Source organism: Panicum hallii, chromosome 2 (assembly GCF_002211085.1).
Source record: "Panicum hallii strain FIL2 chromosome 2, PHallii_v3.1, whole genome shotgun sequence".
Lineage (NCBI taxonomy): Eukaryota > Viridiplantae > Streptophyta > Magnoliopsida > Poales > Poaceae > Panicum > Panicum hallii.
The window spans coordinates 37333057-37347810 of NC_038043.1; the positions used below are offsets into that span (position 1 = coordinate 37333057).

The window sequence follows — 14754 nt, forward strand, 5'->3', positions numbered from 1 at the left end:
GTATCGTGGTTTGAACTGGATTAAAGTTTATACTACCACATTTCCTTTACTGTTAACAAAAAAAACATTGTTGATATCTGGGTACCTTAAGTTCGGATGAGATTTCTTTATTGATCTATTTGGATGCCACAATACAAAATTATTAACTATTGGTCAGGTACATAGCATCTGAGTGTTCAACCTTTTGAAATAAAACATGCTCTGAAATTATTGTACGATGTTATGTTTTTGATGGTTAACTATTCATCATGATTTTGGCTATATCTCAGTACAGATTTACTTACCAAATTGTCACTCAAATTCTCATAAGCCATAAAAGTTTTAGGCTTCTAGCTAGTAATTTGATGATGTTTGACTTGTGGCCTGTGCAGCTATTGCTAGTATCATCTTCTTCAGGGAGTTTTCAGTTCTACTCCAGGTATACTTTGTAGCATTGATAGCGACTGTATCAAAAAAACAAAATTTTGATGTTTTCTTCTTATGCTCTTAAGATCTTATCCATTTGCATTTGAACTTTCTTTTAACCAGTGATGTTCTGAACTTCTAATAGATAAGCCTCTCAATTTATATTGTCTCCTAATAAATGAACTGTCTTCCTTGATCCATTGGTATTCTATCTTTGTACTACCCCCTGTCAATCTTTCAGCGTCATTGCAGTAAAAGCATGACTAAGAACATGATGTTTACTTCATTCTTGACTTTTCGATACAGTTTCTCACAGTTTCACTCTCAAAGCTACTCCCTCCGTTCTGTTTCAAATTATCAGTCGTTTAGACTTTTCTAAATTCATAGTACAGATGAGCATGATTTTTTTTAATTTGTACAGATGGACCGGCAATGGATGCACGGAAGCCGGAGCACCTCGGCGTGGATTCAGGGTTTAGATTCATTTCTCAAGGCAGCAATGGCAAATAGGTCGCCAAAGGGTTTAATGTGTTGTCCATGCAGTGTTTGCGAAAATAAAAAGGAATTCCGGAAAAGAGAAACTCTATGGAATCACCTGGCCTTGAATGGTTTCATGAGTAACTATAGCCTTTGGACTAAGCACGGTGAAGTTGGAGTTACGATGGAAGATAATGAAGAAGATGACGATGGTGATAACAATCTTCCAGATTGGGCATGGGTTCATGAAGCAGGTGGCTTTCAAGATGAACCAATGGACGAGGGTGAAGCAAATGTTGCACAAGAGGAGCCACCTGACGAGCTAGGTCAGGCGTTGTTTGATGCACAGAAAGAGAGTGACAGTGTGAAGGAGGCATTAAAGTTTGAGAAGATGTTGGAGGATCACAAAAGGCCATTGTTCCCTAATTGCAAACCGGAGCAGAAGAAGTTGGGTACCACGCTAGAGATGCTGAAATGGAAGGCAACTAATGGTGTCACCGATAAGGGATTTGGTGAGCTATTAAAGATTGTAAAGAACATGCTTCCTGAGGGTAATGAACTGCCGTCAACAACATACGAAGCTAAAAAGATGGTTTGCCCTCTTGGATTGGACGTGCAGAAGATTCACGCATGTCTTAACGACTGCATCCTGTATCGCGGCGAATACGAGAACTTGGAAGCTTGTCCTGTTTGTAGCGCATTGCGGTATAAGATCAGGCGAGATGATCCAGGTGATGTTGATGGGGAGCCGGTAAAGAAGAGAGATCCCGCAAAGTTGGTGTGGTACTTCCCTATAATATCACGTCTGAAGCGCTTTTTCAAAAACAAGGACAACGCTAAGTTGATACGGTGGCACAAAGAAGACCGTAAGGAGGATCACATGATCAGACACCCAGCAGATGGGTCCCAGTGGAGAAACCTTAACCGAGAGTATCCTCAATTTGACAACGACCCAAGGAATATAAGATTTGCTCTAAGTGCGGATGGAATGAATCCGTACGGTGAGTTTGGCAGCGCTCATAGTACATGGCCCGTGACCCTATGTATGTTCAACCTTCCTCCTTGGTTATGCCTGAAGCGTAAGTTCATCATGATGCCGGTGCTTATAGAAGGGCCAAAAGAACCTGGCAACGATATTGATGTGTTCCTGCAACCCTTGATGGATGATCTCTTACTGCTCTGGAAAGAAGAAGGTGTACATATGTGGGATGAGTATAAACAGGAGTCTTTCAACCTCCGAGCTTTGCTTTTTGTATGCATCAATGATTGGCCTGCACTTGCAAAACTTTCGGGACAGTCGAACATGGGATACATGGCCTGCACCCACTGTTATGATGAAACCGATAGCATTTATTTGAAACACTGTAAGAAGTGCGTATACATGGGCCATCGCCGATTCCTTCCTACCGATCACCCCCTAAGAACCGAAGGGAAGCATTTCAAAGGAGAGCCCGAAACTCGTCGTAAGCCTCTGTTCCGTAATGGAAAGTGTGTGTTCTCGATGATCAAGGATGTGAAGGTAGTATTTGGAAAGGGTCCCGGTAGCCAACCTGTTCCGAAGGATGACCAGGGACATGTTCCAATGTGGAAGAAGAAATCTATATTATGGAACCTACCTTATTGGCAAGTCTTACAGGTTCGCAACGCAATTGATGTGATGCATCTGTCGAAGAATCTTTGCGTCAACCTACTAGGCTTTCTGGGAGTGTATGGTAAGTCAAAAGACACATTGGAAGCAAGGCGCGACATGTGGATGCTAGCCGGGCGACAAGGCTTGCAACCCGAGAAGAGAGACAAAGGACGCCACTATTTAAAACCTGCCAGCTATAACCTGAGTAAAGAGGAGAAGGAAAGCATGTTCGATTGCTTGAACAGTATCAAGGTCCCGTCTGGGTACTCCTCAAATATACAGGGCATAATAAATGTGAAAGAGAAGAAAATCCAAAGCTTGAAGTCCCATGACTGCCACGTTTTGATGACACAATTACTTCCGGTTATACTGAGGGGTGTTCTACCGGAAAATGTGAGATTGGCAGTTGTAAAGCTTTGTGCATTCATGAATGAAATTTCACAGAAAGCAATTAATCCAAATAATCTAATAAAGCTGCAGAAAGACATTGTCGAATGTCTTGTCAGCTTTGAGATGGTCTTCCCACCTTCCTTCTTCAATATTATGACACACCTTCTAGTTCATATTGTGACAGAAATAACTATTCTGGGTCCTGTTTTTCTACACAATATGTTCCCTTTCGAGAGGTTCATGGCAGTATTGAAGAAGTACGTGCGTAAACGTTCTCGCCCAGAAGGATGCATTGCTAAGGGCTATGGAACCGAGGAGGTCATTGAGTTTTGCGTTGACTATCTTCCTGATCTCAATCCGATTGGGCTCCCCGTGTCACACCATGAGGGGCGACTAAAGGGAAAAGGCACACTAGGAAAGAAATGTAATGTGCACATCCCTTGTAGTGAATTCAGCCAAGCAAACTTCACGGTTCTTCAGAATTCATCCAAGGTGGCTCCATATATTGATGAGCACATGAATATTATACAGTCTGAAAATCCACAAAAGAATCTTTCTTGGATTACACGCCAACATATAAAAACTTTTGACGGCTGGTTTAGACGAAAATTATTGGGCAACAACACAGTTGATCAAGAACTTCAATGGCTGGCTAGGGGACCATCAATCACTGTCCAGCAATACCAAGGGTACGAAATCAATGGGTATACATTTTATACGAGAGCTCAAGACAAAAAAAGCACCAACCAAAACAGTGGTGTCCGTATGTGTATAGTAAACAGTAATGGAGAAAAGAACAACTACTATGGTGTCATAGAGGAGATATGGGAACTTGAATATGGACCCATAGTTGTCCCTTTATTTCGTTGCGAATGGGTGGCTGGAGGAGGCGTAACGAAGGACCGGTATGGGATGACCATAGTTGACTTTAAAAAGATTGGATATAAAGATGAACCATTTGTTCTAGCCAAGGATGTGACACAAGTGTTCTATGTGAACGATATGTCGAGCAAACCGAAGAAGAAGTCAGATAAGACGTCTGAAGCAGACAAGGCTGGAAATGAGCCGAAACGGCACATAGTTCTTCCTGGAAAAAGAAAAGTTGTTGGAGTTGAGGATATTTCGGACAATTCGGAAGATTATGACCAGATTGATGACCTTCCACCATTCTCAGTTGACGTTGACCCTAGCATCCTCTTATCCAAAGAGGACACACCTTACTTATGCTGTGATCACGCTCAAGGCACTTTCGTCAAAAGGAAGATTATCAATGTTCCAGTAGATAATGATAATGAGTAGTAGTTTTATATAAATTATGTATTGAATTCTCTCAATCAGTGATGTAATGTAACGCACCGCATCGTATTTATCTCAATTCTTGATACTATTTCTCCAATTATGACATAATATCATCTTCAGATAATATTATATTTTTGCATGGTATAAATATTATTTACATTCACTAATTTTGCATTACTAGAAGCATTGAAACATTAAATTACAAACAAATAATCAAGTAATATGCGAATTGATTACATCATTGTATAGGGTAGTATTGAAAAGTTTTTTGAAAAATTTTGCATGGATCAAAATGAAATGTTTTCGATTTATTATCAATAACAGAAACATATACACATATAAACCCTTTACGCTACACATAATTGATAATGGTTGCATATTCGTTAATTTACTTCAATTACTATTATTATTGTGTACATATAATTACTATAATTATTGTGTAGCTAAAAATAAGATATAAATTTTTGTTATATTATTCTAATTATTAAGGCTATGTTGATCTTGTTTAAGAATACTACAAATTTGGTGTAAATGGGAATTGGCGTGGCCAGTTCCCGCGCGCCAATTCCCGCGCTACACGTTAGTGCCGGCTGGTAATACCAGCCGGCACTAAATTGTCCATCTGACGTCAGGTGGACAAGTTAGTGCCGGCTGGTAATACCAGCCGGCACTAACTTGAGCACGTTAGTGCCGGCACTAAGTTAATTCTAATGTCAGCCGGCACTAACCTAGCCATACCCCCAACAAAATTAACTCCTTCGCATTCAGATCGACGTCGCCCCCAACTTACCGCCGCCCCGACGTCCTCTTCCGTTGCTGCCGCCGCCCGAAGCTCCGGCCGCCGCGCACCTCGTCGTCCTCGCGCCATTGCTGCCGCCGCCCGAAGCTCCGGCCGCCGCGCAACTCGTCGTCCTCGCGCGCGGCCCGTTCCGCGCAGCCCGGCCGCCCGGCTGCCCCCCCGCCTCGGGGTCCTCGCGCCACTGCTCCGCGTCCTCGCGGCATTGCTGCCGCCGCCCGAAGCTCCGGCCGCGGCGCTCCTCGTCGTCCTCGCGCGCGGCCCGTTCCGCGCAAGCCCGGCCGCCCGGCTGCCCCTGCTCGGCGTCCTCTCCCGCCATTGCTGCGGCGCCCTAAGCTCCGGCCCCCATCAGTAGTGAGGAAAGGTACAGCAGCCATCTTTTTCATATTGCAATGATATATTTGGAAATAAGAAGAGTATCCATTCTTTATATTCTCTTAATGTTATAATTATCCTTGCAACTCGTTACTAGCTCCCTCTATTTCACAATATTTGTATCATCTGCATACCTATATGGCATGTATCTCATTGATATTTAAAACAGCTATTTCACAAATATTGTGAAATGGAGGTAGTATATGTTTCATAAACATTAATTATGTCGGTGACCCAAGGAGTATCAATAATGTTTAGCACCATGCCACCATGCAAGAAACTAACCATGAATTTATATGAATTTATATGCGCTAACATATGATCATCTTGTGCATTATCCTTGCATGATTAAGCCACGAGTGCATGGTGCATTGTGTAACTTGCAAGTTGCACAAAACATCAGCATATTTGGTGTCATAGTGCTTTCTATCCCTATCAGTTACTATCACTGATAATTCTAGCTTTAGTTCAATATTTGGTGTCCACTACGCCAAAACAGCAAATAGGAGCAAGCAATCTGAGACAAGCCTCTAAGGGCACGTCGCAGATTACAGAAAGAAAGACGCGCTAAAAATGCGGGCGCGGCGCTGCGTGGGGTGGGGGAGGGTAAGAGACAAATGCCAGACGGGCCGTGGTAGGGCACGTCTCCGATCATTTTAAGATCTGAGATGCGCCTTACTAAGGCCCGTCTCGCATTACTTGTCAACGATTTTTATAAAGCCACAGAAACTAATGCGCGACGAGCCTTAGTAAGGCGCGTCTCTCATTACTTTCTGTGGCTTTATAAAATGATCGGAGACAAGCCCTTGGGAGGGCTTGCAATGCGAGACGCGCCTTGGGAGGGCTTGTCTCCGATCATTTTATAAAGCCACAGAAAGTAATGAGAGACGCGCCTTACTAAGGCTCGTCGCGCATTAATTTCTGTGGCTTTATACAAATCGTTGACAAGTAATGCGAGACGGGCCTTAGTAAGGCTCGTCTCGCATTGATCGGGGGGGGGGGGTGGCGGTGGCGCGTCTGTAGCGTACAATACATATTACATGGAATCAATCCCTTGAAACCGAACGAACCGGCTTACATTACATTACATTAGTAAATCCAGCAATACATTACAATGTCTGAAATACAAATAATCTCACAATACATTACAATGTCTAGCTAAATCCAGCATTACAATGTCTAGCTAAATCCAGCAATTATTATTACATCGATATTAATTATTAGATAGATATTAAATCAGGCAATGGCGCTGGCTTACGAGCGCTAGCAGCTTCGCGAGCTGAATCACCGTCCTCCCCCTTGTAAACGTTGTTGTTCCCCGAGCCACAGCAGTTTAGGGTGACGTTGGCTGAACAGTCGCTGCAGGGGAGGCAGCCGCCGAAGCAGCTAAACAGCTTCGACCAGCTCGGAAATTTCATCCTGGGCCAGCTCGAGTTTCGTGGGTTTCGTGAGACAATAGAAATCGATAGAGTACTACCACTAAAGCAAACAAAGAGAAGCTTCCTCCGTGGGTTTGCTGATGCAGATTCAGGCAGAATGCGACGATTCCAACAAATACATTCAACAATGGGAGGTACCCGATCCTTATGTGCGGGGGATGTTGGTGGTGAAGGGCGTTGTGGTCCCGGTGTCGCAGATCTGCGGCTGGTGGTGGAGAAGCCCGGGGATGTTGGTGGTGAAGGGAGCTGCGGTCCCCGTGTCGCAGATCTGCGGCTGGTGGTGCAGAAGCCCGTTGGAGGAGGCGCCGCAGATCTGCCGGTGGCGACCGCTGTGATCTCCGAAGCGGTGCACTCCGGGAGCGCGGCGGTCTCGGAGGATGCGCCGAGGAGGGTGATGCCGAGCGCCGCGGTCTCCGGCACGCTGGGGAGGGGGATTTTGGCGGTGGCGAGGTCCTCGGTCTCCGGGACGCTGGGGAGGGGGATTTCAGCCGTGGTCATCTCGTTCAGCAGTACATCTCGTGACTATAATTTTCTTTCGATAAATAGCCGGGACGCGTCTCGCTTTACTTTACTGAGACAAATGGGAGACGCGCTACTGCAAGGCTCGTCTCAGATCATGAGATGGGAGACGAGCTTTTGGACGGATCGTCTCAGATCATGAGGATGGGAGACGCGCAACTGCAAGGCTCGTCTCAGATCATGGGCGTCTTGCATTTGTTCCCACCTCAGACAAGACCCGCCTGGGGGTCTGGAGACGCGTCACTGGAAGGCTCGTCTCAGATCATCAGATGGGAGACGCGCCTTTGGACGGAACGTCTCAGATCATGAGGATGGGAGACGCGCTACTGCAAGGCTCGTCTCAGATCATGAGGATGGGAGACGCGCAACTGCAAGGCTCGTCTCAGATCATGGGCGTCTTGCATTTGTTCCCACCTCAGACAAGACCCGCCTGGGGGTCTGGAGACGCGTCACTGGAAGGCTCGTCTCAGATCATCAGATGGGAGACGCGCCTTTGGACGGATCGTCTCAGATCATGAGGCGTCTTGCATTTGTTCCCACCTCAGACAAGACCCGCCTGGGGGTCTGGAGGTCCGAACAAGCTATCCGAACTTGCAGTCTGATACTTTGGTGGTGCGGCTGGGTGGATCTGGGGAAAGTGGTGCTGGCGGATGTGCGGCTGGGTGGATCTGCCGCGGCGGGCGGTGGAGATCTCGTGGGGAGCGTCTCGCGGCGGGCGGCTGGAGCACGATCGAGCCTCTTCTTGCTGTCGTGTGTCGCGGGGGCAGTGGCAAGGTAACTCCGATATGATATCGATTCTTTTGGTTCACCATGTAATAATTAAGTTCTAAGTTCAAACTTTTATGGCTAGAATAGGGCATTGTAACTTATGTTCGAAAATACACCAAGATTTTTCCATGATTGTCTTCAGACGTTAAGAGCATCTAATACTAAATAAATCCGAGATAAATCATATAGCATGAAAAGTAAAGATGAAGATCTTAAAATATTTTTACATTCTTGCATCATTGGCAATATTTGGCTCCACATATGACCTTACTGCCTGCATGTATTATATCGTAGATGACACGTCAAGATACAGAAGCTGGGATAATAAATTTTATTCCATCATCTAAAAAATTATAAAACCACAGATTCTACATGCAGAATAATATTTCGCAGAACTACACTTCCAAGCAAGCAATAATTCCATGCTTGCTAACAATATTTGAACTTAAACACTAGTTGTGCATGGCCCCAAACTATGAGAATCCTAACGTTTTGATTTCATATTCTATATAGATGTCGTATCGGCGTTGGATGTATGGTCCACGCCTTTGCAAGGACTTTATGGATGGTGTTGAAGCCTTCATTAAGAACGCGAAGAAAGATATGGTGGACAATGGTATACAGTATCTCTATTGCCCATGCAAAAATTGCAAAAATGAGAAGCGATATCTTCAAGAGCACGTGTTGAAATCACACTTGATCAAACGTGGATTCATGGAGGATTATCGATGTTGGAATAAACACGGTGAAGAAGGACTTAATGAAGCAGAGAGTAGGGATTCCTATGTGGAGAGGGAGGTCCATAGTGTTGTCGAAGAAGAGGACGACGATGTGGATGAGGCGGATATACTAGGGTTGAGCAATGCCGACATCATGGAACAGGTAGTACTCAAACCCGGCCCCATAATAAAGCTTACAATTAGAATAATAAGGTCGTGCTAATATGACTTTTCATGTCTGGCTTGACAGGTTGATAACATAGAGGAGATGGTTTGCAATGCTGACAGACACGGCGACGATGAGTTCAAAGGGGCCGAATTCGGAAAGTACAAGAGGATGATCGAAGACTCTAAGAAACCTTTCTATCCTGGTTGTGGATTGAAATACTCAAGGCTATTTGCGATGGTGAAGCTTTTCCAGTTGAAAGCAATCCACGGATGGAGTGATGGCAGTTTCAAGGAGTTGTTAGCACTCCTTAAGGACATGCTTCCACAAGGCAACACCGTCCCTGAGACCGTTTATGAGGCCAAACAGATTATCTGCCCGTTGGGATTGGAGGTGGAAAAGATCCATGCGTGCAAGAATGATTGCATTCTCTATCGTGGCTCGAATTATCAGGACCTTGAGAAGTGCCCTGTTTGTGGACTCGATCGATTCAACCGTAGAAAAGATGGTGGTGATGATGAGGACTGCAACAGAACAAAGGGCGGACCTAAAAAGGTGTTTTGGTACTTTCCAATTGTTCCACGATTGGTGCGCTGGTTTGCAAACAAAAAGGAGTCAGAATTGTTGCGATGGCACAAGGAGAAGCATAAGGTGGACGGGTTGATAAGACATCCTGCTGATGCCACACAATGGCGGAACATAGATTTGCGATATCCTGAATTTGCGGAAGATCCGAGGAATATTAGGATTGCAATGAGCACAGATGGCATGAACCCATTCATGAACAATAGCACACATAGCACCTGGCCAATTGTTCTGACGATATACAACCTTCCACCTTGGTTGTGTAACAAACGGAAGTACATTATGCTGTCGGGCTTGATACCGGGGCCACATCAACCTGGTAATGACATCGACACTTATTTCAGTCCTTTGGTTGACGATCTGAAGTTGCTGTGGTGTGAAGGAGTGGAGGTCTGGGATGAGTACAAGCGTGAGTACTTTCAGCTTCGAGCCATTTTGTTCGCGACTATCAGTGACTCTCCAGCGGCACGGAACTTGTCCGGACAGAGCAAGAAAGTAGGTTGCGGGTGCCCACATTGTTTGAGAGAGACAGACTCTGAGTACTTGAGTGAGTCAAAAAAAATAGTGTACATGGGACATAGACGCTACCTTGGAATGAAACACCCGTTCCGGAACATGTGTGATCACTTCAACGGTAAGGCCGAGAAGAGGCGTCCTCCTCCGCATTTCTCAGGTCATGATGTCTACGAAATGGTTAAGAATGTCCATGTTGTCCTCGGTAAGCGGAAAGGAGAGAAGAAAGGCAAGAGGGGCAAGAAGGTCGTTGTTGAAGAAGATGACATGTGGAAGAAGCAGTCGATTTTCTGGGAGCTACCGTATTGGAAGGACTTAGACATCCGTCACTCTATTGATGTGATGCACGTGGAGAAGAATGTCTGTGAGAGCCTTCTCGGCACATTGCTTAACATGGATGGAAAAACGAAAGATCACGCACATGCACGAGCTGATCTGAAGAAAATGAAAATTAGAGAAGAGTTGTGGCTCAATGATGACTCCGTTAAAGGAATGGAGCTGCCCACATCATGCATCACCCTGTCAAAGAATGAGAAGAAGGAGTTTTGCGAGTTCTTGAAAAGTGTGAAAGTTCCAACTGGCTACTCAACCAACGTCTCGAAGCTTGTATCAATGCCTGATCTAAAGCTATCTCCCGGCATAAAGTCTCATGATTACCATGTATTGCTGACGCAGATGATTGCCGTAGGAATTCGGAATATCCTACCGGTCAATGTTCGGGAGGCTATTATGAACCTGTGCTTTTTCTTTAATGCAATTGGTCAAAAGGTTCTAAGTGAAGAAGATCTTGAGTCATTGGAAAAGAAGCACTATGAAACTTTGTGCGTTCTTGAGATGTATTTTCCACCTGCCTTTTTCGATATCAGCCTTCATTTCACGGGCCATCTTATCAAGGAGATAAAGCTACTTGGTCCTGTGTTCCTTCACCAGATGTATGCGTACGAGAGATTCAACGGCATCTTGAAGTCACTAGTAAGAAATCGAGCTTTCCCCGAGGGCAGCATGGTACAAGGATATTGTACAGAGGAAGCCATTGAGTGGGCTCTAAACTACGCTGACCCGAGTAACCCGGTTGGTGTTCCCAAGTCTCGTCATGAGGGGAGGCTCACAGGCACGGGGACGATCGGGAAGAAGGCTATAATTCCAGATCGAGATTTATTTCATAGGGCCCATTTCCACGTGTTGCAACAAATGGACATTGTGTCTGAGTACTTCGATGAGCACAAGGAGCTGTTGCTTAGAGAGAATCCTGTACACAGTGAATCATGGTTAGCAAAGGAACACATGAACAAATTCTGTGGTTGGCTCCGGAATCGAATTTCACGATCAGATACTCCTATAAGTGAACAACTCAAAATTTTGGCTCTTGGTCCTATATTCACCGTTATGACATACCAAGGGTATGACATAAATGGATACACGTTCTACACCGAACGACAAGATAAGAAAAGCATGTATCAGAATAGTGGTGTACGTGTTGATGCTTACGATGTTAACGGAGAGGACAAAACTGCGTACTATGGTCAAATACAAGAGATATGGGAGCTTGACTTTCACGGTTTTAAAATTGCTCTTTTCCGTTGCAATTGGGTTGATGCAAATAGAGGTGTACAAAAAGACAAGTACGGGTTCGTTAGTGTCGATCTTAGCCGTCACGGATACAAGACGGACCCTTTCGTCCTCGCACAACATGTGGCTCAAGTGTTCTATGTTTCCGACACCACAAACAAAAGACTCAAGGTGGTTATACCTGGAAAACGGCGAATCGTCGGTGTTGAGAATGCGGTCGACGAGGAAGAGTTCGATCAGTTTGATGAGATACCTCCTTTCGCCACCTCAATGATCAAGCCAAGAATACCATCGGCCAACGAAACTCCCTACTTGCGCAACGACCATAAAGAAAAAGTCAAGAATTTCAAAAAACCAAGGGATCAACGGAAAGTAGCAAAATGATTGGGCACACAATGTATATTAATTGTTCCTTTGTCAAGTATGGGAATTGTGTGACTTTAATTGTTCCTTTGTGAAATATGGTAAAAGTGTGACTTTAATTGTGCCTTTGTGAGATATGATAATGTGTGAATATTTGTGAAGTACGAATTCATATTTGTGAGATATCAATATGTGTGAATTTTCAGTTCCAGAACTGAATGGTTGTGACTTTAATTGTTCTGGACATTCAGTTCTGGAACTGAACAAGAAAGGCGAGACGCGCGTTACCTACAGCGCGTCGCTCATATACCTACTACGGGAGGAACCCAGGGACCCTGGGGCAACTGTGCCTAAAGAGAGAAAACAAAAAAGAGTTACACCTCGGTCAAATGCGAGACGCGCGCTACCTACGGCGCGTCGCTCATGATGATATGCGCGACGTGCCGTAGGTAGCGCGTGTCGCGCATAAGACCACGAACAGATTGAACGGGTGAGCCCTCGGGGCCCAGTCCCACACCAATGCGCGACGTGCCGTGGGTACCGCGCGTCGCGCATTAGCGGGTATCTGCAATTATTTTGGGGGTCCGGGCGGAAAACACTTGTGCCTCAGAGAGGCAACAAAAAAAAAGTTACACCCCGGTTGGGGGTCCGGGGCCACCGGGCTCAACCAGCAGGGTACCACGATCAGATTGAACGGGTTCGACCGGCAAGGGAGCCCTCGGGCCCCAGACCCACACCGCCAGCATGGGCAAAGAGAGGAAACTGCGGCTCAAAGGTACATGTATTGTAAATTCGAAACGGCGAAGACCGCCCAAGCTTATAAGCTGGACGCACTCGCCTTGCGTTGGCGAGGTGGGACTAAATCCCCTCCCAACGCGCGCCTGATCAGGCAACCATCTCGGGGGCCTCAAATGCGAGACGCGCGCTACCTACGGCGCGTCGCTCATGATGATATGCGCGACGTGCCGTAGGTAGCGCGTGTCGCGCATAAGACCACGAACAGATTGAACGGGTGAGCCCTCGGGGCCCAGTCCCACACCAATGCGCGACGTGCCGTGGGTACCGCGCGTCGCGCATTAGCGGGTATCTGCAATTATTTTGGGGGTCCGGGCGGAAAACACTTGTGCCTCAGAGAGGCAACAAAAAAAAAGTTACACCCCGGTTGGGGGTCCGGGGCCACCGGGCTCAACCAGCAGGGTACCACGATCAGATTGAACGGGTTCGACCGGCAAGGGAGCCCTCGGGCCCCAGACCCACACCGCCAGCATGGGCAAAGAGATGAAACTGCGGCTCAAAGGTACATGTATTGTAAATTCGAAACGGCGAAGACCGCCCAAGCTTATAAGCTGGACGCACTCGCCTTGCGTTGGCGAGGTGGGACAAAATCCCCTCCCAACGCGCGCCTGATCAGGCAACCATCTCGGGGGCCTCAAATGCGAGACGCGCGCTACCTACGGCGCGTCGCGCATGATGATATGCGCGACGTGCCGTAGGTAGCGCGTGTCGCGCATAAGACCACGAACAGATTGAACGGGTGAGCCCTCGGGGCCCAGTCCCACACCAATGCGCGACGTGCCGTGGGTACCGCGCGTCGCGCATTAGCGGGTATCTGCAATTATTTTGGGGGTCCGGGCGGAAAACACTTGTGCCTCAGAGAGGCAACAAAAAAAAGTTACACCCCGGTTGGGGGTCCGGGGCCACCGGGCTCAACCAGCAGGGTACCACGATCAGATTGAACGGGTTCGACCGGCAAGGGAGCCCTCGGGCCCCAGACCCACACCGCCAGCATGGGCAAAGAGAGGAAACTGCGGCTCAAAGGTACATGTATTGTAAATTCGAAACGGCGAAGACCGCCCAAGCTTATAAGCTGGACGCACTCGCCTTGCGTTGGCGAGGTGGGACTAAATCCCCTCCCAACGCGCGCCTGATCAGGCAACCATCTCGGGGGCCTCAAATGCGAGACGCGCGCTACCAACGGCTCGTCGCGCATATGATCATGCGCGACGCGCCGTAGGTAACGCGTGTCGCGCATAAGACCACGAACAGATTGAACGGGTGAGCCCTCGGGGCCCAGTCCCACACCAATGCGCGACGTGCCGTGGGTACCGCGCGTCGCGCATTCCCCGGTTAGAACTCGGCCTTCGGGGACTTAGGTCAAATTTTCAAATCAGATACAACCGTTCTCTAGCCCCCGCCGCCGCGCCGTCGTCTCGCGCCGCCCGTCGTCGTTGAGCCAGACCGTCACTCCCTCGCGGCCGTCGTCCCCGGCCCCGCAGCGCCGCTCCGCGCTATCGGCGCCCCCGGGCCCGAGCTCCCGTCCCCGCGAGTGCCGCCGCCGTCGAGCCTTCCCCGAGCCGTCGTGCCGTCGTCCCCGGCCCCGCGGCGCCGCCCCAAGCCACCGTAGCGTCGTCCACTGCCGCCGTAGGTGAGCTTCCCCCTTTCTAATTAGTCACTGTTCATACCCTACATATGGATGTACCAGGGCAAGAAACATCTTCCATGGACACACATAGGGCCTGTTTGGATGAATGGGAAAGAGAAAGAGAAAGTGCAAAACTTTTGCTCTTTTGCACTTTTTTTGCACTTTTAGATCCAAACACCCCAAAGTGCAAAAGGGCAAATGCTACCGTAATTTTGCTAATTATGGATTAATTAGACTTAATAGATTCATCTCGTCATTTAGTCCTCATCTATGTAATTAGTTTTTTAATTAAACTATATTTAATACTTCTAATTAGCGT

The 14754-nt window shown here is 47.1% G+C and overlaps 1 protein-coding gene across 1 annotated transcript; it reads left to right on the forward strand.

The window, feature by feature from the left end:
- Positions 1-897: 897 nt before the first annotated feature.
- On the forward strand, positions 898-12231 carry LOC112880988. The gene is made up of 6 exons (XM_025945707.1): positions 898-1883; positions 1995-2518; positions 2672-3432; positions 3559-4159; positions 9068-9454; positions 12220-12231. The coding sequence occupies exons 1-6, from the start codon at positions 905-907 to the stop codon at positions 12229-12231; spliced, it is 3264 nt and encodes a 1087-aa protein (XP_025801492.1). The 5' UTR covers positions 898-904.
- The last annotated feature ends 2523 nt before the right edge of the window (positions 12232-14754 follow it).

Bases quoted from the DNA above. Each gene is read 5' to 3' on its own strand.
- LOC112880988 (XM_025945707.1), top strand. From the start codon at position 905: ATGGCAAATAGGTCGCCAAAGGGTTTAATGTGTTGTCCATGCAGTGTT. The intron at 1,884-1,994 runs GTGAGTTTGGCA...TGCTTATAGAAG, and splicing joins GGATGGAATGAATCCGTACG to GGCCAAAAGAACCTGGCAAC. The intron at 2,519-2,671 runs GTTCGCAACGCA...CAACCCGAGAAG, and splicing joins CTTATTGGCAAGTCTTACAG to AGAGACAAAGGACGCCACTA.